Here is a 25,934-nt window from a genome sequence, read left to right on the forward strand (position 1 = left end):
GCAGAGTCATCAGTCCAGGATGGAGACCAGGAATGTACTTTTCTACCACACCTCCACTACCCCTCCCCAGGTGATTCTAGGAAATTCTGCCCTGAGATTCTGGGGTAAACACCTGGAGCAAATAAATCAGTTATGGTACATCATCATCACACCTTGGTCATCCTGCTCTAACATTTGTTTCCTTTGTATCTCTTAATTTTTGTAAAATTTAAAGTTAAGGGTAATGCAAACTTAGCTGTAAGAAATTTCATGGGGCTGACGCTGTGGCATGGCAGGTAAAAGCCGCTGCCTGCAGTGCCAGAATCCCATATGGTCGCCAGTTCTAGTCCCAGCTGCTCCACTTCCAATCCAGCTCTCTGCTATGGCCTGGGAAAGCAGAAGATGGCCCAAGCCCTTGGGCCCCTGCCCCCGTGTGGGAGACCAGGAAGAAGCTCTTGGCTCCTGGCTTCAGATCGCAAAGCTCCAGCCACTGTGACCATCTGGGAAGTGAACCAGTGAATGGAGGACCTCTCTCTCTCTTTCTCAGCCTCTGCATCTGTCTCTCTGTAACTCTGGCTTTCAAATAAATAAATAAAATCTTAAAAAAAAAAAGGAAATTTCACTTAATGAAAAGTGAAGGAAGAAAAAAAGTAAAGCTATTTCCCCTTTAAGCCACCATACAAATAATGTTCTAATCTCAACATTTTTTGTGTACAATTTTATGTGCTCTCTGCCAATACCTTGGAAAATGAAAGCTTATTATATAAAGCACTATTCTTTAATTCTGATTGCAGCTGTGACAATTTGAGGTGCAAAACTGTATTGTATTGAGTTCATCCTAAGAAAGGAGAATGGGTTGAAGTACAAAGAAATAAATATTTTCCACTAGCATTTCTCATAAACTAGGGTACCCAAAAGGGAATGACAGGAACCAAGGAGGCGAGGAAATACTTAGCGCTGAGTTCACATTCAAGGTTATCTTCTGCTGCAAGGAAAAGACAGAGGAGCTCCTGAAACCACAAAGGGCAAAGGGCAGCAAGGCAGAAGGACAGAGAGGTGGGCGCAGCTGGGCGAGGCAGACCGGCAAAGCAGCACAGATCGCCTCCAAGTGCAGCTCACGTGAGACCTGGGAGTGGTGGCGCCCAGGCTAGAGGATGCATCTGGCACAAGCAACTGCAACGTAGGAGGGAGAAGAGGAAAGAGCCGAGGGCGGCCCGCGGGAGAGGGTGAAGAGACGGAGGCTCGCCAACATTCTTCCTTTTCTTAATTCCTCCCCTGGGAAGAAGAGAGCTTTCCGGCAGAGAAGCCTCCACCGAGCCTAGAGCCGTGGTGGGAAAGTTTCTTGTGAAGTCCACCCTTTTGTTTTTTCCTGCCAAGAAACTTACAGGGAACCTAATCCCAGCCTTCTCGCCTCCAAACTTCATGACTTCATCTCAGGGACTCAGTGGACAGAGGACGGGGAGGAGGAGGAAGAGAGTGGTGGTACTGACAGCAAGTTCCTGCTGATGGGTTTCAGACAAAAATGTTTTGGTCTCCAAATTTGTCCTGTTAGAGGTTTAAGGGGTGCTGCAGGACGACAGCATGGAGTACGTCCCACAGGAAACAGTACCGGACTTTATTAACCTGAGAGGCAGAAAGACAGTCACTGAGTTCCCACTGGCTGGTTCGCTCCCCAGTCACCCACAGCGGCCAGGCTTGGGCCAGGCTTGGAGCCAGGAGCAGGGAACTCAACCCAGGTCTCCCAAGTGAGACGCAGCAACCCAATCACTGGAGCCATCACCACTGTTTCCCAGGGTCTGTATTAGCAGAAAGCTGGGATCAGGAGACCGGGCCAGGAGTAAAACCCAGGCAGTCCAACGGAGGACACAAGCATCCATAACTGGTGCCTTTTCCTCCAGGCTGAAAACCCACTCCAAGCACAGGATTTAAAGTGAGAAATCCCTGAGCTCCAATTCCAGTACCACCTGGGCCACCTCCTAACCAGTTACAGAATCTTCCCTCAGTTTGCGCTTAACACAGGGATACTCCCAACCTCACAATGCCATTTTAAAGAATAAATTAAATACTGCATGTAAAATGATTAACACAGGGGCCAGCACTGTGGCGTAACAGGCAGAGCCACCACCTATGGTGCCAGCATCCCCTATGGGATCCAGCTCCCTGCTAATGCACCCAGGATGGCTCAAGTGCATGGGCCCCTGCACCCATTGAAGGAGACCCAGCAGAAGCTCCTGGCCTCGGACCAGACAAGCTCCAGCCATGGCAGCCATTTGGGGAGTCAACTAGTAGATTGGAGATTTCTTTCTGTCTGTCCCTCTCTGTGTGAGTAACTGACTTACAAATGGATCATAAGTAACGCTTTAAAAAAATAAATAAAAAGATTGACATGGTACCTGTTCCAAATTTTCTCTCAACTGGAAAAAGAGGTAGGCCAAAAATAGCCACAAAGTCTTTTTTTTTTAAAGATGTATTTATTTACTTAAAAGACAATTACAGAGAGGCAGAGAAAGAGAAAGGTCTTCCATCCACTGGCTCACTCCTGAAATGGCCATAATAGCCAGAACTGTGCCAATCAGAAGCCAGGAGGCAGGAGCTTCTTACAGGTCTCCCACATACTGCTGCAGGGGTCCAAGCACTTGGGCCACCTTCTACTGCTTTCCCAGGCCACAGCAGAGAGCTGGATCGGAAGTGGAGCAGCCAGGACTCGAACCAGCACCCATATGGGATGCCGGCATTGCAGGTGGCAGCTTTACCCCCTACACCACAGTACCAGCCCTCAAAGTCTTATTTATATGATGTCCTTTGAAACATTTATGGAAATTATATATTATGAAAAAGCTATAATGCATGGATTTCAAATTTTTTGTACCAAACATATTTATCTTTTAATTTCACTTTCCATGAACTTTTTACAACACCTTTGTACTTGTACGGCGGCTTCAAACGCCTCTGATTACTCTCTGGGGAGATGAGGACAGGGGCACCTGCAGCTGTACTGCAGCTTTCACTCCCCTGGGTGACCCAGAGCCAAGCTCTTCCATAAAATCAAATGCCTTCCAGATGATCTGGCACCCAGTGATGCCAACACCACCCTGGCAATGGCTTCAGATGGGTGCACGGGAGACCCAGTGTCACCTAAAGCCCAAAACAGAGCAAGAAGAAAAGACAGCTTGAGTACCGCACCCCAAGAGCAGGACACTGTGTACCTGCCTGACAGTTTACTGAATTCCAACCCCGGGAGGAAGGAACATTTCTTTACAGAGTGACCAGCAAATGATTGCTATGACACGTCCATCACGGAGGAAGAACGCTACTGGGCTTGAAGGAAGCCAGGTCCTCTTTGCAGAGGGGAAGAAGAACCACAGATTAAGAGAAGCCAAAACCCAAAAGAGATCATGCACCAGGTAAAGCGGCAACTTGGCATAGCCAGTTTGGAGCGCCTGCCTGGGGTGTCTGGCCCCAGAATCAAATGACAGAAAGGGGCAGGGTCACGTCTCCTGCCTAACACATTCTACAACTCAGACATCACATCAACCTGCCCACAGGTTCCACCCCTCAGAGCCAAAATGGGGTACCGAGGCCCTGGACCCACACAGCCTGGCCTGGGTTCAAACCCTAGCTCTGCCATTTCACTAGCTCTGTGAATTATTAACATTCTTTGTGCCTGGATTTCCTCATCTATAAAATGGGCACAATACCAGAACCAGTCCCCCAGGGTTTTTATAAGGACCGTGTGAGTTAACAGAGTTGAGGTCACAGTCAATGCTCAGTTCAATGAAAGCTAGCAACATCCACCTCTTGGTGCTTTTCACTAACCATCACTGACCTTTTATTACATCCACTGACCTTTTATTACATTCAGTGCCCCAAACCCCATGAGACAATGTTTATAAAGCAGTAAACTCAGGGCCTTGGCTGAATGTAGAAAACGCTCTATAAAGGGATTTAACTCCTTGCTGTTTTCATTATGAAATCATTCCATCAAATCTAAAATACATCTTCACCCACTTCTTAAAAGACACCCTGGTGGACAAAGAAACTGAAACTTGATCACTGTGCAAGCACCCACTTGGGCACAATGTAGCTTCTGAGGAGTCACCGGTGCTTTCTGTATTGAACAGCCTTGACTGTTCTATCGCAACAGAAATTCCAGGGCCCAGGAGCCACTTGAATGAAGCTACCTGAGTGCTCTCTTCCTCTGCCAGTCCACAGCCAGGAAGAGGTCTCTGCACCTAACTAAGTCCCACCTCTGCTGATTCAAGGTACAAGGTGCTTTCAAGAACACCCATGCCAACACCATCCAGGTTTTGCCATTCGTAAAACATTAACTTTAAATGACTATGAGATAAGCAGAGGCTATTTCAAACAACAAAAGAAAGAGCAAGAAAAAAAAAAAGCTTTAGTAAACAACAAACTTTATTTATTTGAAAGAGTTACACAGAGAGGGGAAAGAGAGAGAGAGAGAGAGAGAGAGAGAGAGAGCGAGCTCTTCCATCTGATGGTTCACTCCCCAATTGGCTACAATGGCCGGAGCTGTGCCGATCCAAAGCCAGGAGCCAGGAGCTTCTTCCAGGTCTCCCACGCGGGTGCAGGGGCCAAATCTTACTTATTTATTTGAAAGTCAGAACAACAAACTTTATGGGAGAAGGGGTAGGGGGGTGGTCCCTAAAAGCACTTCTATCCAATTCTCTTCTATCAGGTGAAGACAATACATAACCAAGGAGTTAGCAAAATCTTGCAGTGGTTTAAGCTGCTTCCCCCTCCCTGCCCCCCTCCGCCCCCACCCCCCCTCCACCAGCATTCTGTCTTAGAGAGCCCGTCTGAGGCCTGGCTTCTCTGATGGCCTCAGTGTTTGAGCTCCTGCCACGCCTACTGGCTGGGCCAGGTGGAATAAAGCCTCAGAATTACGAAGTTCTACACTAACAATAACCTTGGTCTTCATAGCAGTACTAGCACTGTGGGGGTGGCATGACAAACTGCTTCATGTCGATGTACCTTTTTTTTTTTTTTTTTTTTTTTTAGTTTATTATTTATTTGAAAGGGAGAGCTGCAGAGAGGCAAAGGCAGAGAGAGAGAAAGAGAGCGAGTCAGTCTTCGATCTGCTGGTTCACTCCCCATATGGCCGCAATGAAATGGCCAGAGCTGTGCTGATCCAGAGCCAGGAGCCGGGAGCTTCTTCCAGGTCTCTCACGTGGGTGCAGGAACCCAAGCACTTGGACCATCTTCCAGTGCTTCCCCAAGACATAGCAGAGAGCTGGATTGGAAGTGGAGCAGTCAGGACTCAACCCCAGCACCCATATGGGATGGTGGCACCGCAGGCGGCAGTTTTACCCACTACACCACCCCATCAATATATCTTTAATGCACGTGTCTTTGCAGTGCAACTTTGCTGTTTCTCCATCTATTCGCGCAGCCGCTGGCTACTCTCGTAACTCAGGGCCAGCTTTGTGTCTTGCTCAGGCCAACAGAACACCGCAGAAGGGACGCTGTACGAATTCCAACACCTCAGCCTCGGAGGTCTGCAGCTCCCCACTTTGGGAACACTGCTCTGAAACTGCCAAGGGACGGAGAAGCCGGGGTGAAAGGCCCCACGGTGGGCGCGGATGTGACTGCCTGAGAGCACCTAAGAGAGGCCACCAGAGTGCCCGGTTGGTCCTCTGAGTCCCCAGAAAAAAACCCCTCAGTGATTGTCCTACCACAATAGATAAGGGAAATGGGTCGATCACCCTGGGTTATTTAATTTTCAAACTGAGTTTCCCAAAGATGACAAACTTCCCTTAAACTCAGCAACAGCGAAAGCGATGGCAGTCAGCTCAGGAGAGCCAGGGTGGAGACGAGCTGGGAGCTTTCTGGGTTGCTGACAATTTCTCTTTCTTGGCCTGGGTCACAACTCCATTGGGTGTATTCCCTCCGTGATAATTTATCGAACTGTACGCGTTTCTGGAGTCGCTAAACGAATGTCTTAAGAAGTTTAAGCCTCTCTTGGCAGAATCTCTTTGAGAAACAGGACTGTGTGACTCAAGGAAATAAATCGGCGTGCTCGCAATCTGCAGTCCACTAACGAACGTTCCCTCTGAAGCATGTGCAAGTCACGCACAGAATCCAGTTTTCAAAGCCGACCAGGGCTTGCTGAATCAGGACCGTGCCACTTATAAGCCCAAAGATGGCTCCAGAATCTGAGAAAGTTTCCGAAGGCCAAGGTCAAGATACATTTTCCATGCTGGTTCCAGCGTTTCACGTTGTTTCTGAAAGTCTACATAAGCCACTTACAAAGTAAAATGTCCCCGGAACTTCTGTGCTCATGGTATATCCCCTCCGCAAATGACACAAACTCCGTGAGGACAGCAGCCACAATGTCCTCACCTTACTGTTCCTACAGCCACCTCCACCCCTGAACACCAAAGCCAAGCACGACCCTGCTTCACCCAAAAAGGACCCAAAAAATGTCTTTGATTGGCAGGATGTCCCCAAAACCCTTTAAGAGTCTTAGTCCGGCGCCGTGGCTTAACAGGCTAATCCTCCGCCTTGTGGCGTCGGCACACCGGGTTCTAGTCCCAGTCGGGGCGCCGGATTCTATCCCAGTTGCCCCTCTTCCAGGCCAGCTCTCTGCTATGGATCGGCACGATGCACCAGCCGCAGCGGCCATTGGAGGGTGAACCGACGGCAAAAAGGAAGACCTTTCTCTCTGTCTCTCTCACTATCCACTCTGCCTGTCAAAAAAAAAAAAAAAAAAGAAGAGTCTGGTACCCTTGGAGCGAGTCACTCTGCTTCAAGAAGTCTGTTAAAAGAAAAATTGTTTTAAGAAAAGATGGATGCATAAAAATGCCCATCAAGTTTTTTTAAAGTAGCAAAAACAAAACAATTTTTAAACAAAACACTCTAAATCAGGGGTGGGAATCTTTCTTCTGCCAAGGGCCACTGGGATATTTACAACATCATTCGCAAGCCATACAAAATTATCAACTTAAAAATTAGTGTGCTATACAGATTTATTGAATTTTGAGTCTTGCATGTGGCTGCCTTGGCAGGGCCGGACCAAATGATCTCACAGGCCTTATACAGCCCAGGGGGCCAGACAGTCCCCATCCCTGCGCCAAAGATTTAAAGTTAGGGGACAAGGAAATGATAGAGCCATAAAGTAGAAGTAGTACACAAACATCTAAAACGTTAACAGGGACACACATTTAGCTTGTTAAGACATGATTTTTTTTAAAGATGTATTTATTTATTTACTTGAGAGGTAGAGTTACAGACTGAGGGAGAGACAGAAAGGCAGAACAAATAAAAGTGGGCTTTTGATGAAGCGACTGCCACTTGGGACGCCTGCATCACAGACTGGAGTGCCTAGGTTCGAATCCCAGCTCTGCTTCTAGTTCCAGTTTCCTGTTAATGCAGTGATGTGCAAGCGATTCGGTCCCTGCCATCCACGTGGGAGATGCAGACTGAATTCCAGACTCCTGGGCTTCAGCCTGGCCCAGCCCCAGCTGTCCCAAGGCATCTGAGGAGTAAACAAGTGGATGGAAGACCTTGCTCTCTGTGTCTCCCTCTCCCTCTGTCTCCCTGCATTTCAAATAAAGTGAAAATAAATGACAATAAAAATAAAATGAGAATAGAAGTTCCCTTTGGGATGGGATTATGGCCTTTCAACCTACTGCTTCACAGTTTTCTGCTAGGTAAAGCAGTTTTCACTTTTTAATTTTATAGTCAGAAAACAGGGAAAAAGTAGGAAAAATGTGTTGAACTGAAGAAAATTAACATTATCCTCTATCTTCCTTCGAATATCCTTTTATCATTCTACCCGTTACTTAGGTTCTTTCCCTAGAGTCATTATTTCAGCTATGTACTTATCTTAATGTGACCAGATTCAACTCATACTGAATCCCAATGATCTGTTTCTCTTTCTTGCTCTCTACGAAGCTTACTGTAAAGCCAATGGCCAGCACAGTCTATTGCTCGTCCCTTTTGGCTGAAAGCTATTGGCTGTAAGATGAGGGGATATCGAAGAACAGATGTCCATGCAAGCACAAGACTCACAGTAAGTATTTGTTACTGGTCTCGTCCAGCTTGGGCTGCCATAAGCAAACACCACAGGCCAGCTGGCTTGAACAGCAAGATGCTATCTACCCTTGATTCCAGCCCTTGGAAGACTGAGGTCAGGGTGACAGCAGGGTGGAGCTCTGGTGAGGGCTCTCTTCCTGGCTTGCAGATGGCTGCCTTCCCACTGTGCGCTCCTGCAATCTCTCTGTGTGTGCACAGAGAGAACGAAAGGGAGCATAGCATCTTTTTTTTTATTTAGTTAAGATGTATTTATTTGAAAGACAGAATCACAGAGAGAGAAGCAGAGACAAAGAGAGAGAAACAGGGATAGAAACAGCAACAGAGATCTTTCATCCTCTGGTTCATTTCCCGAAAGGTTGCAATGGCCAGTGCTGAGCCAGGCCACAGTCCGAAGTTTCATCTGGGTCTCCAGCATGGGTGCAGGGGCCCAAGCACCTGGGCCATCTTCCACTGCTTTCCCTGGCACAGGACCTGAACTGCCGCTCACATGGGATGCCAGTGGGGCAGGTGGCAGTTTTACCCACCACGTCACAACACTGGCTCCTGGGCATCTCTTTGCCTAAGGATATTAATCCTGCCATATCAGAGCTTCATCCTTATGGCACCATCTGACCACAGCCCCATCTCAAACAGTCATACTGGATGTCAGAGGGGATACAGTCAAGTCCCCAGCATTCATTACATGAAAACCGACAACACATCGCCTCACTAGCGGACCCTATGTCGGCACTAAACATAGACTGTTACCTGTGAACAGTGACCACAATGATGAAAAACTTCATTCTGTGGGGCCACGCAGTGGGGTCCACCAAAAGACAGGTGCTAAGTTTCACCACATCTTCATAATTTAAAGGACCACAGGGAACCAAGGAAGGTTTCGGATGTGCATGTGATATGCCCAACCCTGTGCTGTAGGAGGCTTAATGAGGAAGCAGCCAAGCTGGATCCAGATGGAGAAACACAGGAGGTGAGAAGGACAGTTAAAAGCCACTGCGGAGTCAGCCGAGTGGCTGTGTGGGCACTGGCAGCACAAACAGCTGGGGTGCAAGTAGTAGAAGGAGACAGGAAAGAGGAGATGCGAGGGGGTACCCACTAAAGTTCAGTCCATGGGCAACTGCCCCCCACTCGATCGTGAGAAAAAGAGAGAGGGAAAAGCAGCAGAGAGAGAGTGCTAACTGAAAGGGAGGCGGTGGTGAGAAAAAGGCTGCACCCTCCCAAGACTCAGGGATGTAAGGAGGACGAGAAGGAGGATACACTTTGCAGGAGGGGAGTGTGCTTTGCATTCAAGACACGCTGAATCTGAGCTGCCAAGACTCACGCAGCAGAAACGCCAGGCAGGTAGTGGGAAATGGGTGCACGAGACCCTGGGGGAGAAGTCGGGCCAGAGCTGGACGCGTGCATGCCATCCACAGAAGGAAGAGAGCGGAGAAACATAAATGAGCTCTGTGTCATACAGAGGGGCAAAGAGCACAGGAAAGGAGACAAGGCAGAGGGGCAGGTGGAAAATCAGGACCATGCACTGCCAGGAAAGCCAGGAAAAGCTGTGTCCAGGACACAGCGTTCAGGACCAGCACAAGGCACACAGACAGCAAAGGGCTGAGCAGGGAACATTCGAGTCCGGCTCCTACATCACCACTGGAACCCTCAATACGGCAGTTTCAACAGGGTGCAGATAGCAAAGCAGGGAGCCACAGGAAGGTAGAGACACAGAGACACTCGCAGGCCCGAGTGCCTCTGCATGTGCCAGGCACGGTGACAGACATTTTACAAGGATTATCAGCTTTAACAGCTCTAAAGAGGCAGGTGCTGTGATCACTGGTATTATGCCTATAACTTAATAATGGAAGGAGTGTATCTAGAAGGTCATGCTTGCCTGTCTGAAAAACAAACCTCTCATACTGTGATGTAGCTATGGAGATCTGAGAGCAGGCACTAGGTGGAAACTGCTACGCAGGGAAATGATACACACTGAGAGGGGTGGAACGCGAGGCGGCCTGGCCGGGGCGCTAATCACAGTGGCCAAAGAGCTTCTGAAGCCAAACAGGGAGACTGGGGGCTCTCAGGGGCGCGTGTTCTGTCTGTCTCCGGCATGAATTGCTTGGGAGAGAAACAGAAAACCAGGCCAGTGTGCTCAGTGAGCCTCCATGTAAGCGGCTATCACCAACTACGTTTTTTTGAAGGTGGTTATTTTGGTTATTTTTTAACCACCTGCACAAGTATATTAATGAAAGAGTCTGAGTTCACCAGATCATTCATTTAAAAGGTCACGTCTTCACTCAGGGGTCATCACAGTGATGGCAAAACAGAATGACTGCTATGGAAACACCCTACACCTGTGGAAATTAAACTCAAGTGACAAAGACCCGGGTTTTAGAAATCCTTCACTTCCCTTTCCCTCTCCCACCCACGAGGACAACTCATTATCGCCACAGAATAATTTTTCATCAGGGTCACAGCTGCCATCAATGGCACTGACTAAAAGATACATAAATCATCCTACTTTGCTCAGCCAGATATTTAAACCATATTTGATAGTAATGAGCTATTTTATTAGAACTGTTCAAAAAATGCTAACAATTCTGGGCTTGCAAGAAATCCTAATAACAGCAGTTTCTTTGGATTTACAAACTCATAAATCTGTGGATGCCATCTGACATTTATTGAACATGAATAACAGCCCCACGTGCTGTGTTCCCAAGTCTCAGCCAACATTCTAGGGAAATGACTTAACAGACAGGCCTAAATGGGTTCATCCCGGACCAGTATTTCCTCATACCAACTGCCCCTTCTTATCATTCTCAAGTCAACGCCACCCACCACGGATCCCTCCCCAGAGTAACAATGGTCTAAGACTTGAGCTTGAATCTCGTCTCTGCTGCTTCCCAGATGCACACACTGCAAACAAAGAATCGTGACCCCAATCAGCTCAGTCCCAGTGTGACAGGAATAAAACCTACCAGATCCAAGAACTGCAAACACCAGGCTAATATGGCGGACAGCAGGTGGCAGAGGAAACGGCCAGATGCACTGGGGCACCCCTGCCGGATTAACCATCACCCACTTGTCCAGGTGACGCTGAATAAGTCCATCATTTATCTCCTTCAGGTCCCACCCCTTTCTCTGATTGTCGCACCTGATTTTAGCAAATTAGCTTGGAAGGGTTTTGGTATTTTGCTCAATATTGTTTACAGACATATTTATTTCAAAACAGAGAGAGAGGGAGAGACTGTTTTGTTTTTGAAGATCTATTTATTTATTTGAAAGGCAAAGCTATAGAGAAGGAGAGGCAGAGACACAGAGACCTTCTATCTGCTGGTTCACTCCCTAAATGGTCCCAAAAGCTGGGACTGGGCCAGGCTGAAGCCAAGAACCAGGAGCTTCACCTAGGTCTCCCACCTGGGTGCAGGGGCCCAAACACTTGGCTCATCCTCCACTGCTTTCCCAGGTGGAGGGGGAAGTACAATCATTCCCAGAATCTTCCTTTTCTGCCAATTTAGACGAAGGAGGAAATAACCTCACTTTCACCATGAACGACTCAGGGGGAAAAGCCACCAGAGGCTAACATTCATTTCTGCTAACAAAGTTTTCAAACCTGTGTGAGCCATACCTAGGGTGAGCATAGCCAAGCCAAGGCAGTTTTGAGGGAAAGGGCACTATCAGAAATTCTGCTGGAAGAGCAGGTGTGACTCAGGACAGTCACCCTGGTCAGGTTCTTTGCAGCAAGGAGAACACCTGCAGCCTGTTTGCTCTCTTCCACACAGTTTTCTCTTTAAAAAAAAAAAATATATATATATATATATATTTTTTTTTTAAATTTATTTGAAAGGCAGAGTTACAGGGGCATGGAGAGATGCGATCTGGGGGGGACGTAGAGAGAGAGAAAGAGAGAAAGATTTTCCATCTGCTGGCTTACTCCCCTAATGGCCACAATGGCCAGCACTGGGCCAGGCCAAAGTCAGGAGCCAGGAACTCTCTGCAGGTCTTCAATGTGAGTTCAGGGGCCCAAGCACTTGAGCCATCTTCCACTGCTTTCTTAGGCAGAGTAGCAGGGAGCTGGATTGGAAGTGGAGCAGCCCAGACTCAAACCTGAACACATGTGGGATACCGGCATTGCAGATGGTGGCTTAACCTTACTAAGCTACCACGCTGACCCTGTCTCTTCCACCCACTTTCAACTTCAGAACTGTAGAAGAGGACCAGCACTGTGGCATGGCAAGTTAAACTGCCATCTGCAGTGCCAGCAACCCATATGGTAGCTGGTTCAAGTACCAGCTGACCCACTTCCGATACAATTCCCTACTAATCTGCCTGGGAAAGCAGCAGAAGATGGCCCAAGTGCTTGGGCTCCTGCACCCGTGTGGGAGATCTGGATGAAGCTCCTGGCTTGTGGCTTCAGCCTGGCCCAGCTCTGGATGCTGCAGCCATCTGGAGAGTAAATCAGCAGATGGAAGATCTCTCTCTCTCTCTGTGTCTCCACCTCTCTCTATAATTCTGATTTTCAAATAAATAAATGAACCTTTTTTACAAAAAAAAAGTGTAGAGGACAGAAAGGTTACAGGAACCTCAAAGCTGCCTCCCCTTGCTATCACCACCAGCCTTTCCCTGACTCAACAGAAGCACATCTCTAACGAGCACTTACTAACCTATGTAATCAAAGCTGCCTTCCTTCTGAAACACAGAGGCCAACTTCCAGTAACGCACCAACAGGGGGCGATCACGAGCACACAGCAAGGCTGAACTAAGTAAAACATATGTGGTGGTTATCGCTGGTCTGGGCTCAGGACGAGTCAGGTTGGCGGGGGGGATGAGAGGGCCATGATGCTTGAATCACAGAGCTCATGGCTGCAAGTCTTGTTGGAAGAGACAAAGACCAGATTTGGGCATCACCACACAAAAACAGGTGGCAGCTCTCCCTGAGAGTGCCAGGGGAGCTGCCAATCTCCAAAATATAGAGGCAATCCCTCACATGATACGCCTTTGCAGAACCAGACTACCCTCATTCTTAAAACTGTCAATCACATGGCTTCTGACCTTAAACCAAGACATATATTATTTGAGTTGCAATTAATTATTAGGGGAAAAAGCAAAGCTGTGTGAAGACAAAGGTCTTTAGGAAAAAGAAGAACAAATATTTGTTAATTTCCTTCTCTATGTTTTTCCTTTTTATTTTCATTTTCTCAACCATTTTAGAAACACCAGGAAGGATGCTCATTTACCACCTACGTGGTGGCCTTAAAAGAAACAAAAAGAAAATGAAGTAATCTTAATTCATAATGACTCATTTTATGGTGCAGATGCTCTAAACCCACCAAGAAAGGCTATGACAAGAGAAGAAAAATTAAATGCATGAAAGTGGAAGAGTACAGAGGGCAGGGACAGAACAGCTCCACATCTCCTCTCTAACAAAGGATGGAGAAATCAAAAAAGACATAACTTCCAGTTTTAAAGAGATGGCTGGTCTCCTGTGTCATTGCCAGGGGCTCCTGGTGAGGTCCAGGCTGAGACCCAACAGGGGACAGTTCCTCCCTGAGGAGGAAACCTGGTGCAAGGAACCTCACTGAGCAAAGCATCTATTATCTCACAGTAGGATGTACACACGATCCCAGAATAAACCAGCTACTAGCCCCGTTCCAGTCCTTGGTAGATAAGAAAAGTGAAAGGCACTGTTTGAAGCACTGTGCACAAACTGACTTCAGAAGAGTTCCCACAGGGGTGGGCATTTAGAGCAGTGGTCAAGAGTCCAGCTGGGATAGCTGTATCTTCTGTCAGACCACGGGATCGAGTCCCAGATCCATTACCAATACCATCTACCTGCTATTCCTGGGAGGCAGGAGGTGATGGTTGAAGTAGGTGGCTCCCTACCACTCATGTAAGGGACCTGAATTGAGTTCCTAGCTCCAAGGCATTTGTGGAGTGAATAGCATTTAGAAGCCCTCTGTCCACCTGTGTATTTTGTGTGTGTGTGTGTGCATGGCTGTACACACATATGCATGTATGTGGTATGTATCACACTCTCAAATAAAATTAAAGGATTTTTTTAAGTTTATGGAAAAGTAGAATATTTTAAAAGTTGATTTTGGCACAAAAAGTCTGAAATCCATGTAGTTTTTTCATAATATGCCTTTCCCATGAATTTCTGAAGATCTAGCATATATTCACCAAGCCAACACCCCATCCCAAACAGTCCTGAGAGGTAGCTGCTATTTCTTTGTTAAAATTTCTATTGACTCATTTCCATTTTACTTGAAAGGCAGAGAAACAGAGAGACAGACAGAGACAGACAGACAGACATGGAAAGAAAGACAAAGATCTATCTGCTGATTCGCCATCCAAATTCCCACAGCAATAACAGGAGCCAGGCCAGGCAAAGCTGGGAGCCTGGAACTCAATTTGAGTCTCCCATGTGGGTGGCAGGGACCCAAGTACTTGGGCCAGGCACTGTGATATGGAAGGCGGCCATCTGAAGCAGCATCTTACCCACCACAACACGTGCCTGCCCTTATTATTATTTTTGTATTGGAGATGAGAAACTTGAAGCTGCCTCTAGACTTGGGTCACCCAAGGCAGAGGCAGGAACAGCCACATTCACTCAAGGACCCATGCTACTGACCTCCTCGTTGTATCTACCCTGGTGAATGCACAGAGGACCTAACTGTGAGTCCCCCTGGCCCTAAAGCCCAGGCTCTTCACCCAGACTCCTTGTGGTTCCCTGAAGCCCATCACTGGCCATGCCACCCACCTCCTCCACTCCCACCACAAATGCTCCTACTGCCATGAACAACGAGGCGTGTCGCATCTGCAAGACCTTCTGTGCCAAAGTAAGTGACCTTCAGCTTAGAGACGCTAAGTTGACTCAGATCCCAAATTACTATGCTGTGGAGCCTGGATCTGAGCCCATGTTCATCGGGCTCCAGTACCTGGGCCCTCAATCCTTCCAAGAGAGGCTAGAGCTATAACCAGACCACAACTACAGGACACAGGACCATAGCACAACCAACCACCGAGGCCAGCTCCCGAGGCGACGACTGTCACATATCACTGCCTCTCATTCCTCAGGTCTCAGCCAGCAACTTCCTGCTCTTCTGATGGCAGAAAAGAGGATGAAAAACCCAGAAGCTCGGTTTCTTCCTTTGCAGCAGATTAGAAACAGCCAACCCAAAGTGAGAGGCACTTAGTGACAAGCTCAGTGACCACAGGTGATGTGACAACTAACACACAGAGGGAAGAAAATGCAGAGCAGCAGGTGCAGACTCAAAGTTATAGGCTACAGCAACACAGCACATAATGACGAGCTTCGAGCCATCAAGAAAAAGTTGGCTTCTGCTTAAGCATCCTCTGGGTTCAAAAGCAGCAAAATGCCTAACATTTAAGCCAGGTTCTGAGCGGGGACTTCAGATTTTTCAAGACTTGACACTTGAAACAGTAAGAGACAGAGGGGCTTGGGGGGCAACAGGCACAGATGGCTGGGAGCTACACCACGCCCAGTGAGGGGTAGGACCCAGGGGAGCTGCTGCTCCTCCTGGGCCTCAAGACAGCCCCATCCCTTCCACTGCTCAAACGCTAAGAGAAAGAAGATGGTGTGGTGACAGCTCATGTGCCTCTGAGCCAGGCAATATTTGGAGGAATCTCGACTATTCCACTGACAACCCCTGTTCGGCTTCTATCCCCGGCATCACCCTGGTGCCTGGCACACAGGAAATTCAATAAATGGCTAGTCGAGGGAATGTACAAAACTGCCTGGCTTTGAAAACTTTACTCTCTCTAAACCAGCATCCTGCTCTTCAAGACGTACATGACAATTCCTACACCATGGAACTGTGGCGAGGATTAAATGAGTTTATTTTGTAAAGTGCCTCCTGGAGGGCCTGGATGTGTGCCTCACATGGTTACCTGTGCATCTCACCTAGGAGCAGCGCCTAGTCCCTGGTGACAATGGACAAAGGAGTATCAGCCCATATGCCTATTAAATACACAAAACACAATTTAAGCAAACACCATATCCCCTTCCTCTATCTCCAAACTCAACAATGTCTTCACTGATCGTCAGTACCCTGTAAGCTAGAAAAATGATCTAATTTTCCTAAGTGAAGTAACAAATCAATAACAAACTCCATTTGCCTCCTCCTCATCTCTCCTGAGCCATCAGAAACTAAATATCCATGAGCATGGTGTGCAGAATTCCACAAGTTCCAGGCTATACCAGGGGTTGTTCTGGTTGAAGTTGTATACAGGTGTTAAAAAACTTGGATCTAGGAGATTCCCTCTTGGGGGGGGGGGGTGCTAACCCTGAATGCTTTGGTTGTGCTCAGGCTTTTTGGTAATGTCGGTAAGACAGAGAACAAGAGAGCAGCAGGAGAAGCAACACTGTCACAAGCAGATTTTAACACTGGGTTCTGAGCACTATTGCATCAAGGACACTGAAAGATTTTCCTTCTCTGATCTGGAACCTGCAGGACAGACAGCCCTTTTTCAGAAGTATCTTGTAATATTTCCTGCCTATACTTCAGTCAATATTGCCAATTTAGCCTTTAAAAAAAGAAGAAGAAAAGAAAAAAAAATGTCCTGAATGTCCCAGAAGGAATTTGACAATTTGTCATCCTGTTAAGGAATTACAATAGAAAAATAATCACTCTGAACTTGAGGTGCCTGTGGGCAAGGAAGAAATTAAATCAGAGGAACTTATGGCTGCTGGGCAGAGCTGTGACACCCAGGCAGTCTATAGGGACAGGCCACTGACCCAGAGGTCTCCTCCTGGGCTGGGCAGGCAATGCGGGAGGAGGCTCCTCACCCTCAGTCTCCAAACCCCCACCCCCAGGAGCAGGAAGGGCACTGAGATATCCTGTGCCTCCCTCTGTCCCACCGGGGCACCTCCTGAGAACCCCCATTCCTGCCCAGTAACAAGTCCAGTTGCAGCAGCAGAAGGATGGAATGACTGTTACTAAGAGCAAGTGCTGTGGGCTATACACTTGTGAGAACTGACTTCAATCCTGACAGCATCCTGCCAAGGAGGCCCAGGGATCACCCCCAGGGTCACAGAGCCACAGAACGATATTCCTCACTGTGAACCTGAGTACTTCGCAGAGCTCACCTCCCAAGCTTGGAGAGGACGGCCGGGGCCTCTTGCTCTGCTGTAGGGAAGTCAGCACACACAGACCCCACATGGAGGAAACCCCGGTGGTGAGAAACAAATGAAAAGTGTCGCCAGCCTGGTCCCACCAGTTATCTCAGTAAGAGGTGCTTTCTCCCTTCTCTGTCTGGAGGTGCAGAGGGCAGACGACCCTCCATAAATATCTGACATGTGCCAGATCCCCCCCCCCTTCTCTTGCAAAATCATTCCTGGACATGTTTGCTGAAAGCCGGGGACCTCCTGCGGCACTCTCTGTGCCCTGTCCCACTAATAAAGCTTCCCAGTCAACGCAACTGCTCGACTCTCCCCTTCCTGCTGTGCTCTGAGCTCTGGCAGAGTCACGGCCAGGGGACCCGCTCTCTGGGGGTGTCTGGACAGCTCCGCGCGGCAGCAGCCAGCACGCTCCTCTCCCACCTCTGCTGGCCATGTAATCAGCCTCCTTCTAATCCTGCAGAGCTCTGCACTGCCTGGCACTGGAGGCCAGAAGCTGTACACGGGTAATAATTTAACAAATCACCTGTCTGGCTCTCCTGCCAGGCCACCCCACTCTGGAACGTACACAGCTGCTGCTGCTAGGGCTGCAGCCCTGCAGGACATCAGCTGAGCCCACAAGTACCAGGGCCTGGGGCCCCCCCCTCTTCCAGCTCTGTCCTGCCACAGAATCCAGGTGAGGTGTTTACCAAGGGACGACCTTCTGGAACTACGCCTCTGCCTCCAGGCTTGGCTCCCTGGGGAGCTGTTTCACTTTTGTTTTGACTGAAAGGCAGAGAGACAGACACAGAGATTTCCCACCTGCTGGTTCGCTCCTCAAATGGCCAGCAACAGCTGGAGGTTGGGCCAGGCCAAAGCCAGGATCCCAGAACTCAATCCAGATCTCCTACATGGGTGACAAGGACCCAAGTACTTGTGCCATCATCTGCTGTCTCCCAAGCACATTAGTAGGAAGTTAGATTGGAAGCAGAGGTGGGACTCGATCCTAGGCTCTCTTAAGGGACTCAGGTATTGCAAGCAGTGTCTTAACCTCTGCACCCAATGCCCACCCCATGGGGACAGGTTTAACACCCCCATTCTGCAGAACACAGGACTAACAAACAGGCAGCACTTATTCTCAGAAACCTAGATTGTAGGAACATTCTAGGACCCAGCTGTATGACAGAGGGAGAGAAAGGGAAGTACAGCCAACGTACATGAAAACACTTTAAAAAATTTCATCCAGGGTTCCATGAACAAGCAAAAAAATGTGATGTGAAACTAATTGTGGAATTTATCCCAAAATATACATGAGCCACACCCAGCCCAGGACTGCAGAAAAATCAGCAAAATGGTCTGCAAACTACTCACCATCTCCAACCATGGCTTTGCCATTTACCTGGAAGCCACTAAATGAAAAGACCCTTTAGGGAGTACAAAGAAGAAGCCCATTTTAACAAAGACTATGTCACGACAGATCTTACGAGAGAACAAATCATTTTGCCCAAAGCAGTGGTGGAGGGAAGCAACCTAAGAACGGCTGTCTTTACATAACCACCAGTGAGCTTCCGGCTGTCACCAGCAAAGATTGCTGTCAAAAGCTTAATACGCACGCTCTGACGTGCAATGACAGTAAGACAGCAGAGCATGGATTTGCAGGGTAATTTTAAAAAGTTTCAAACCATACTGTCAGCTTTATGTCTTAAGGAGGGGCACAGGATTTTTTTTTTTCTCTCAATACTTGTTTGTGACCAGTACTTTGAGATTAGTTTGCCACGAACACTAGATTATAGCAGGGTGACACAATTTGTTCCAAAAAGAGAGAGAGTGGTGTTTAAGGTGAGAGTTCTCACAGGCAGGCTTTAGGGTAGAATGGCAGAACTGGAGTGTGCTCAGCCGTCTATGGCTCCACTTCTGCTCACCACCCAGAAGGAGCCATGTCCTGAACACTGACCTATCCTAGGCGCTGGGGCAGCCAGCATTTTGTATCTGCATCTGTTGCTCTTGAAGGAGCCACACACAAGCCAAAGGACAGAACACTTCCCTGAAGATAACTGAAGACTCACGTATCTAGCACAAGCTTCAAGGTCAGGTGGCCAGGGGTCAGATCCCCGGCTCCGCTCTCACCAGCTGAAAGATGCGGGCCAAGCCAAATTTCCTCAGTTGTAAAATCAGAATACCATACCACCTGCATCCCAAAGTTGTTGAGGGAATTAAAAAGCGGAGCTCTCCAGGGCCGGCGCTGTGGCGCGGCGGGTAAAGCCACTGTCTGTGGTGCTGGAATCCCATATGGGCACCAGTGTGAGTCCCAGCTGCTCCACTTCTGATCTATCTCTCTGCTATGGCCTGGGAAAGCAGAAAATGGCCCAAGTCCTTGGGCTCCTGCACCTGCATGGGAGACCTGGAAGAAGCTCCTGGCTCCTGGCTTCGGATCGGCACAGTTCTGGCCATTGCAGCCATTTGGAGAGTGAACCAGAGTATGGAAGACCTCTCTCTCTCTCTCTCCCCGTCTGCCTAACTGCCTCTCTGTAACTCTGCCTTTAAAATAAATAAATAAATAAATAAATAAATATTTTTTTAAAGTTGAGAAAATAAAAAGACTGAAAAAAAGCAGACACTCCATAAACAACAGCTACTACTATCAACATTCAAGGGGCAGGCATTGTGGTGCAGTGGATTAGGTCACTGCTGCTTAAGATATGGCCATATCCGAGTTCTGGCTACTGCTCCCCTTCTGATCCAGCTCCCTGCTAACGGCAAGGGAAAGCAACAGACAATGGCCTGAGTGCTTGGGTCCCTGCCACCCACATAGGAGACCCAAATGAAGTTCCAGGCTCCTCATTTTGGCCTGGCCCAGCCCTGGTTGTTGTAGGCATTTGCACAGTAAACCACATGTGAAATATCCTTCTCACACTCTCTCTGTCCCTCTCCTTCCCCCCTCCCTCTATCTCTGCCTTTCAAATAAATAAATCATTTTTAAAATTTTTCAATAAATGAGGGCTCGGGGGTCAACAGCACAGATCTCTAGATGGTTAAGCCACTCATCTGGCAAATATGTAGTGACCGGTCCCACCCATGCACCAGGTACCACACTAGAGACAAAGCATACAACAGAGCACAACGTGGGGCTCAGACTTCAACACCTGCAGTTTGGCGGAGAGATGGCCACGGAACCAACACAGTAGCCAAGGCTCCACGTGAGGACCAACACTGAGCACACACCACAAAATGGCACTGATGCAAGAGAAAGGGCTTTCCCTGTGACATGAGTCTAATAAAACATACACCAGGTGCCATATGACATCTGTGCTCACGCAGAAATTATACTGGGATTCAACCCCATAGATTTTCACCAACATGCGCACTGAGAGTTAATGTTCAACAGAGGGCTGAAGTTCCACAAGGAGCTGCCCGATCAGTACCCACTGAAGTTGAGACAGCCTTCCCCTTCACAGGTGAGCAGAGCCCAGCAAGTATGTGAGCAGAAAGCACACTACCACAACACTGAAGAGGCAAGGAGACCCAGCGGGCTGCATTAGTTCACAATGAGTCACCAAGCAACTCTGGGCAAATATCAGGCTCAACTGCCCCACTGTTGACAATTCATCAAAAAGTGGGTGAGACGGAAAGATGAAAAACAAGCCAACACTGGGTAAAAGGTAAGAAGAGGAAAAAAAAAAAAAAAAGAGCCAGCAAAGGTCTCTCCAGGATAGCCACAACAGGCAGAGAAGTCAATGCAGTCATTGCCTTAAAGTCCACAATGGCATTCTGCATGGAATGCTTTATAGGGAATGCAGTTTGGTCAACAGACCAATAGTTATCACCTCCAACTTCCCATTTCCCTCCAAGGGTTGGGTCAGATGTCCCTTTATGGCCCGCCGACAGCACATGTCAATTAACCAATGTAGGTCAAAAATCCCTTTATCTAGATCTGACTCAATGTATGATCAGCTGAGCTCCAAAAGACAAAGATGAAAAACATTACACATCTCTGCTCAACCAGGCTATATGGAAATATGACTTTTCTTCACCCGAATTCCTCCCAATACAGAGTTGCACTGGAAATGGACTCTCCAGATGGGGAGGGTTACCCACACCAACTGCTACTCCCATTTCAAAGTTGTTAAAAACCATTCGGTTTCCTGTAAAAATGCCAATTCTAGTTCTGTAGGTGGCACATTGCATTTCTATACATCCAACAAATTCTCAGGTGAGGGTGGTGCTGCTGCTCCACAGACCACACTCTGAGAAGCAAGGGCCTAGACCACACAGCCCCACACAACGCGGCACTGGCTCAGGCTTATGGGCAGCTCCCAGAGTACAGCCAGCGCAAGTCACGGACTCTGTCACTCAGAAAAACATACCTGCACACCTTCGCCCAATTTCAAAACTCTACCATGGGCCACAGAAGGAACCTCTCAACTCTGTGGGGCAGTCCACAGATCCCAGGCTAAAAAGTTCTTCCTTAGGAAGGTCTACGCGCATGCGCGCGCTGCTGGAGCTGCTGCGCACGGGCCGAGGGTGGCGTGCGGGCGCCCCCGTCGCCGCCCACCCGCCGGTGGGAGCGAGGGCAAAGAGCGGGCCGCTGCGCGCCAAGGCCCTGTACCGCACGGAGGAGCGCGGCCAGCCCCACTCGGAGGACTACCGCCTCTCCTTCAAGGACGTAGCTGGCCACTACATTTCCCCCTTTCATGATATTCCTCTGGAAGTGGAGTCTAAAGAGGAAAATGGCATTCCCACAAAGAAAGCGCGAAATGATGAATATGAGTTGATCTTCCTAATGGCCTTGTGTGGTGAGTGACAGATTTTCAGAATGGGAAACTGAGACGGAATGCTTACATGAGAATTTGTTTAACATGGTTGTAGAAGTACCTCGGTGGACAAATGCTAAAATGGAGATTGCCACCAAGGAGCCATTGAATTCCCATTAAACAAGATGGAAAGCATGGCAAGCTGCGCTATGTGGCAAATATCTTCCCTCACAAGGGTTATATATGGAATTACGGTGCTCTCCCTCAGACTTGGGAAGATCCCCATCAAACAGATGAGAGCACAAACTGCTGTGGAGATAATGATCCTACTGATGTTTGTGAAATAGGCTCAAAGGTTCTTACTCGTGGAGAGGTTGTTCACGTGAAGATTCTTGGAATTTTGGCTCTGATTGATGAGGGTGAAACGGATTGGAAATTAATTGCTATCAATGCTAATGATCCTGAAGCCTCAAAGTTTGATGATATTGATGATGTTAAGAAGTTCAAACCTGGCTACCTGGAAGCTACTCTTAACTGGTTTAAGTTTTATAAAGTACCAGATGGAAAACCAGAAAACCAGTTTGCTTTTAATGGAGAATTCAGAACCAAGGCTTTTGCTCTTGAAGTTATTAAATCTACCCATGATCACTGGAAAGCATTGCTCATGAAGAAATGCAATGGAGGGGCAATAAATTGCACAAACGTGCAGGTGTGTGATAGCCCTTTCCTTTGCACTCAAGAAGAAGCAAGATCATTCGTTGAATCGAAATTTTCATCTTCACAGAACAATGAAAATAATGAAGAAGAGCAAATATGGCACTTCCTCGGCAAGTGATTGATTCCTTTGAATTTCTGCCATCAAGATTTCCATCTCTGGGGACTCCCAAGACTCCTTTTCCTTAAGTGCTATAAGTATTTGCTGACTTCCTGTTGAATCTTTTTTTCCCCAAACTTTTTAAGATATGCAATATGTAAATAAACATTGAAATTTTTGAAAAGAAAAAAAAAAGTTCTTCCTTAGGAAGCCTGCCAATGACACCTGCCAACACCAAAGCAGTTGGTGGTGGAGGTGGAGGGGTGCGTCCACTTGACCACTCTGGCCCATGGGCGGGCAATTCACCATCTCTTCCTCTGGTCCACAGTAACACAATTAAGATTCTTCAAGATGAGGACCCCGAAGAAGCTGCTACGACGCCCACATTCCCCATCACAGTGCCAGGATTCAAGTCCCAGCCCCACTTGCAATTCCATCTGCCTGAGAAAAAGCAGTGATGGCCACAGGACTGGGGTTCATGCCAACCACGTGACAGACCCAGAGTGAGTTCTGAGCTCTCTGCTGCAGCCTGACCCAGCCTCAGCTGTTGCAGGAATTCAGAGAATTAACAAATGGATACAGAATTGATTCACATTCTCATTCTCTCTCTCTCTCTCTCTCTCTCTCTCTCTCTTTTTCTCTTTCTCAAGATTTTGTTTATTTGAAAAATCAGAATTACGGAGAGGGAAGGAGAAATAGAGATCTTCCATCCACTCACTCCCCATATCTGGAGTGCAGGGGCCGAAACACTGGAGCCATCTTCTGCTGCTTTTTCCCAGGCTGTTAGCAGAAAGCTAGACCAGAAGTGGAGCAGCCAGGACACAAACTGGTGCCCTATGGGATGCTAGCATCATAAACAGCGACTTTACTCGCTATACCACAACACTAGCCTCCCTCTCTGCCTTTAAATAAATAAATAATTTTAATGTTTTAAAGATTTAATTTATTTATATGAAATAGTTACAGAGAAAGAGAAAGGTCCTCCATCTGCTGGTTCACTCCCCAAATGGCTGCAATGACTGGAGCTGAGCCAATCTGAAGCCAGAACTTGGAGCTTCTTCGAGATCGCTCACGTTGGTGCAGAGGCCCAAGAACTCAGGCCATGCTCCGCTGCTTTCCCAGGTTCATTATTAGGAAGCTGGATGGGAACTGGGTCAGCCAGGACTTGAATCAGCGCCCACATGGGATGCTGCCACTGCAGGCTGGGGCTTTAACCTGCTGTGCCACAGTGCCAGCCCCAATAATTTTAATTTTTTAAGTTGTATTATTATGTTTTTATTATCACAGCCTTTATGAACATGCAAATAAAATCCCATAAAGCTGGGCCAGCACTGTGGCATGGCAGGCAAAGCTGCCACCTGCAGTGCCAGCATCCCATACAGGTGCTGGTTAGAGTCCTGGCTGCTCCACTTCCAATCCAGCTCTCTGCTATGGCCTGGGAAAGCAGCAGAAGATGGCCCAAGTCCTTAGGCCCCTGCACCAGCGTGGGAGACCCAGAAGAAGCTTCTGGCTCCTGGCTTCGGACTGGCCCAGCTCCAGCCGCTGTGGCCATTTTGGGAGTGAACCAGAGGATGGAAGACCTCTCTCTCTCTCTCTCTCTCTCTCTGTGCCCTCTGATTCTGCCTCTCTGTAACTCTACCTTTCAAATAAATAAAAAAAAATATTTTAAAAATGAAAAACCCATAAAGCTCCAATGTATAATTTTTTTTTAACAATTCATTTACTTATTTGAAAGGCAGAGTGACAGAGAGAGAGAAAGAGATCTTCCACCTGCTGGTTCACTCCCCAAGTGGCTGCCAACAGCTGAGGTTGGGCTAAGCCAAAGCCAGGAGCCAAGAATTCCATCCAGGTCTCCTGCACGGGTAGCAGGAACACAAGTACTTGAGCCACCATCTGCCACTTTGTGAGGTGCACTAGCTGGAAGCTGGATCCAAAGCAGAGCAGCCAGAACTCAAACTGGCGCCCTTATATGGGATGCAGGCATCCAGTGGGGCAGCTGAACCCGCTGTGGCACCACAATGCCTGCCCCCTACACCAGTTTTTTCGATCAAGTGAAGACCCACACCCTGCCTGCAGGAAAAAAGGCAGACTGGAAAATAAGCATAAAATGCTGCCGACAATTCCAAGGGCTCCACAGACTGCCCGACGTCCTCCCCGGCCTCACAGATCAGACACTGGTGCAAGCACCAGTCAGTGCCACCCGGCCTCATGCACTCACAGCCTACCTTCACTTTAAAAAAAAAAAAAAATCAAATCCACACTATCTGAATTTTAAACTCATTTTTTATTACTAAAAGAAAATTTAAAGTAAATGTCATATGTAAAAGCTGTATAACTGTGGGCCTGATCTTTAGGCATAAGTTTTCCAAACAAAACATGTAATTATCAATACAGAATATTTTGTCACTGCACTATGTAAAATCACCTCTCACATCACCTGTGCGTGAGTGATACCCCTCTACAGGTAACACTGGTGTGTGTAATACAGAGATCTGCAACCACCTGAGGGTTTCACAAGGCACTCACAGCTTGTGATGGGGGGGAGGGGGGGGAATTGTGTATTCTGGCAAATTCCAGCAGATCCAACAGCCTCCGTCTGCACATGCCTGGCAGAGCTGACTACTGGAAGAAGGAAGACCAAGAGACATGCATGTATAGAGGCCAGTCACCTGTCCAGATGCCCCTACCGTGACTTGTCTGCCCCCAACAGTAAGACTCACCCAGCCAACCCCAGCCCTGTCTCAATCCCATAAGGACAGAGGTGGCCATCTGATCCAGCTAGGCCAAACTGCTTCTCTTCTGAGAATTTCTAATTAGGGTACAGAGGAGTTTGCTAATTGATGCTGGATAAGCAAATAGCCAAGCTAACAAATCAGCTGCAACTGTTGTAGCCCTGGGCTGGGGTGGCCTGCTTCTGCACTGTGTGCATGCTGGGGACATGGAGCCAAGCAAGAAAGAGACACCAGCAGCCCGGGAGAGAAAGGCCTGGCTTCCCAGGCCCCAGTCCCAGGCCAGCTGTGCTTCCTGCCCCCAGGTTCCACAGGACATCCTAGCATCGCATTTCTTCTCTTGGCTTCAGCTGCTTTGGGCAGGCAGCTGCTCCTTGCACCAACTCACAGCCCTGACTCCCACATTCAGGTGGACGTGGAGGGCAGCCAGCACCCAGGGCAGGCACCCTCCCAGGACACGCCCCAAGAAAGGGTGGGGCACGAGCCTCATCACAGGAGAGGGTTCT

At 48.1% G+C, this 25,934-nt stretch overlaps 2 protein-coding genes across 2 annotated transcripts in view; one reads left to right on the forward strand and one right to left on the reverse strand.

Moving 5' to 3' along the window:
- The window catches only part of ARHGAP26 (Rho GTPase activating protein 26), a 440,213-nt gene that overhangs the window by 361,903 nt on the left and 52,376 nt on the right, over positions 1–25,934 (reverse strand). The gene's annotated exons all lie outside the window — the stretch shown is intronic.
- Positions 21,618–22,853, forward strand: LOC133758562 (inorganic pyrophosphatase 2, mitochondrial-like). Its single transcript, XM_062189741.1, is given in 3 exon segments — positions 21,618–21,897; positions 21,974–22,056; positions 22,058–22,853. Coding segments are annotated over 3 exon segments (1,026 nt in total). The 3' UTR covers positions 22,721–22,853.

The sequence above is a fragment of the Lepus europaeus genome, chromosome 4 (genome assembly GCF_033115175.1).
Source record: "Lepus europaeus isolate LE1 chromosome 4, mLepTim1.pri, whole genome shotgun sequence".
Taxonomy (NCBI): domain Eukaryota; kingdom Metazoa; phylum Chordata; class Mammalia; order Lagomorpha; family Leporidae; genus Lepus; species Lepus europaeus.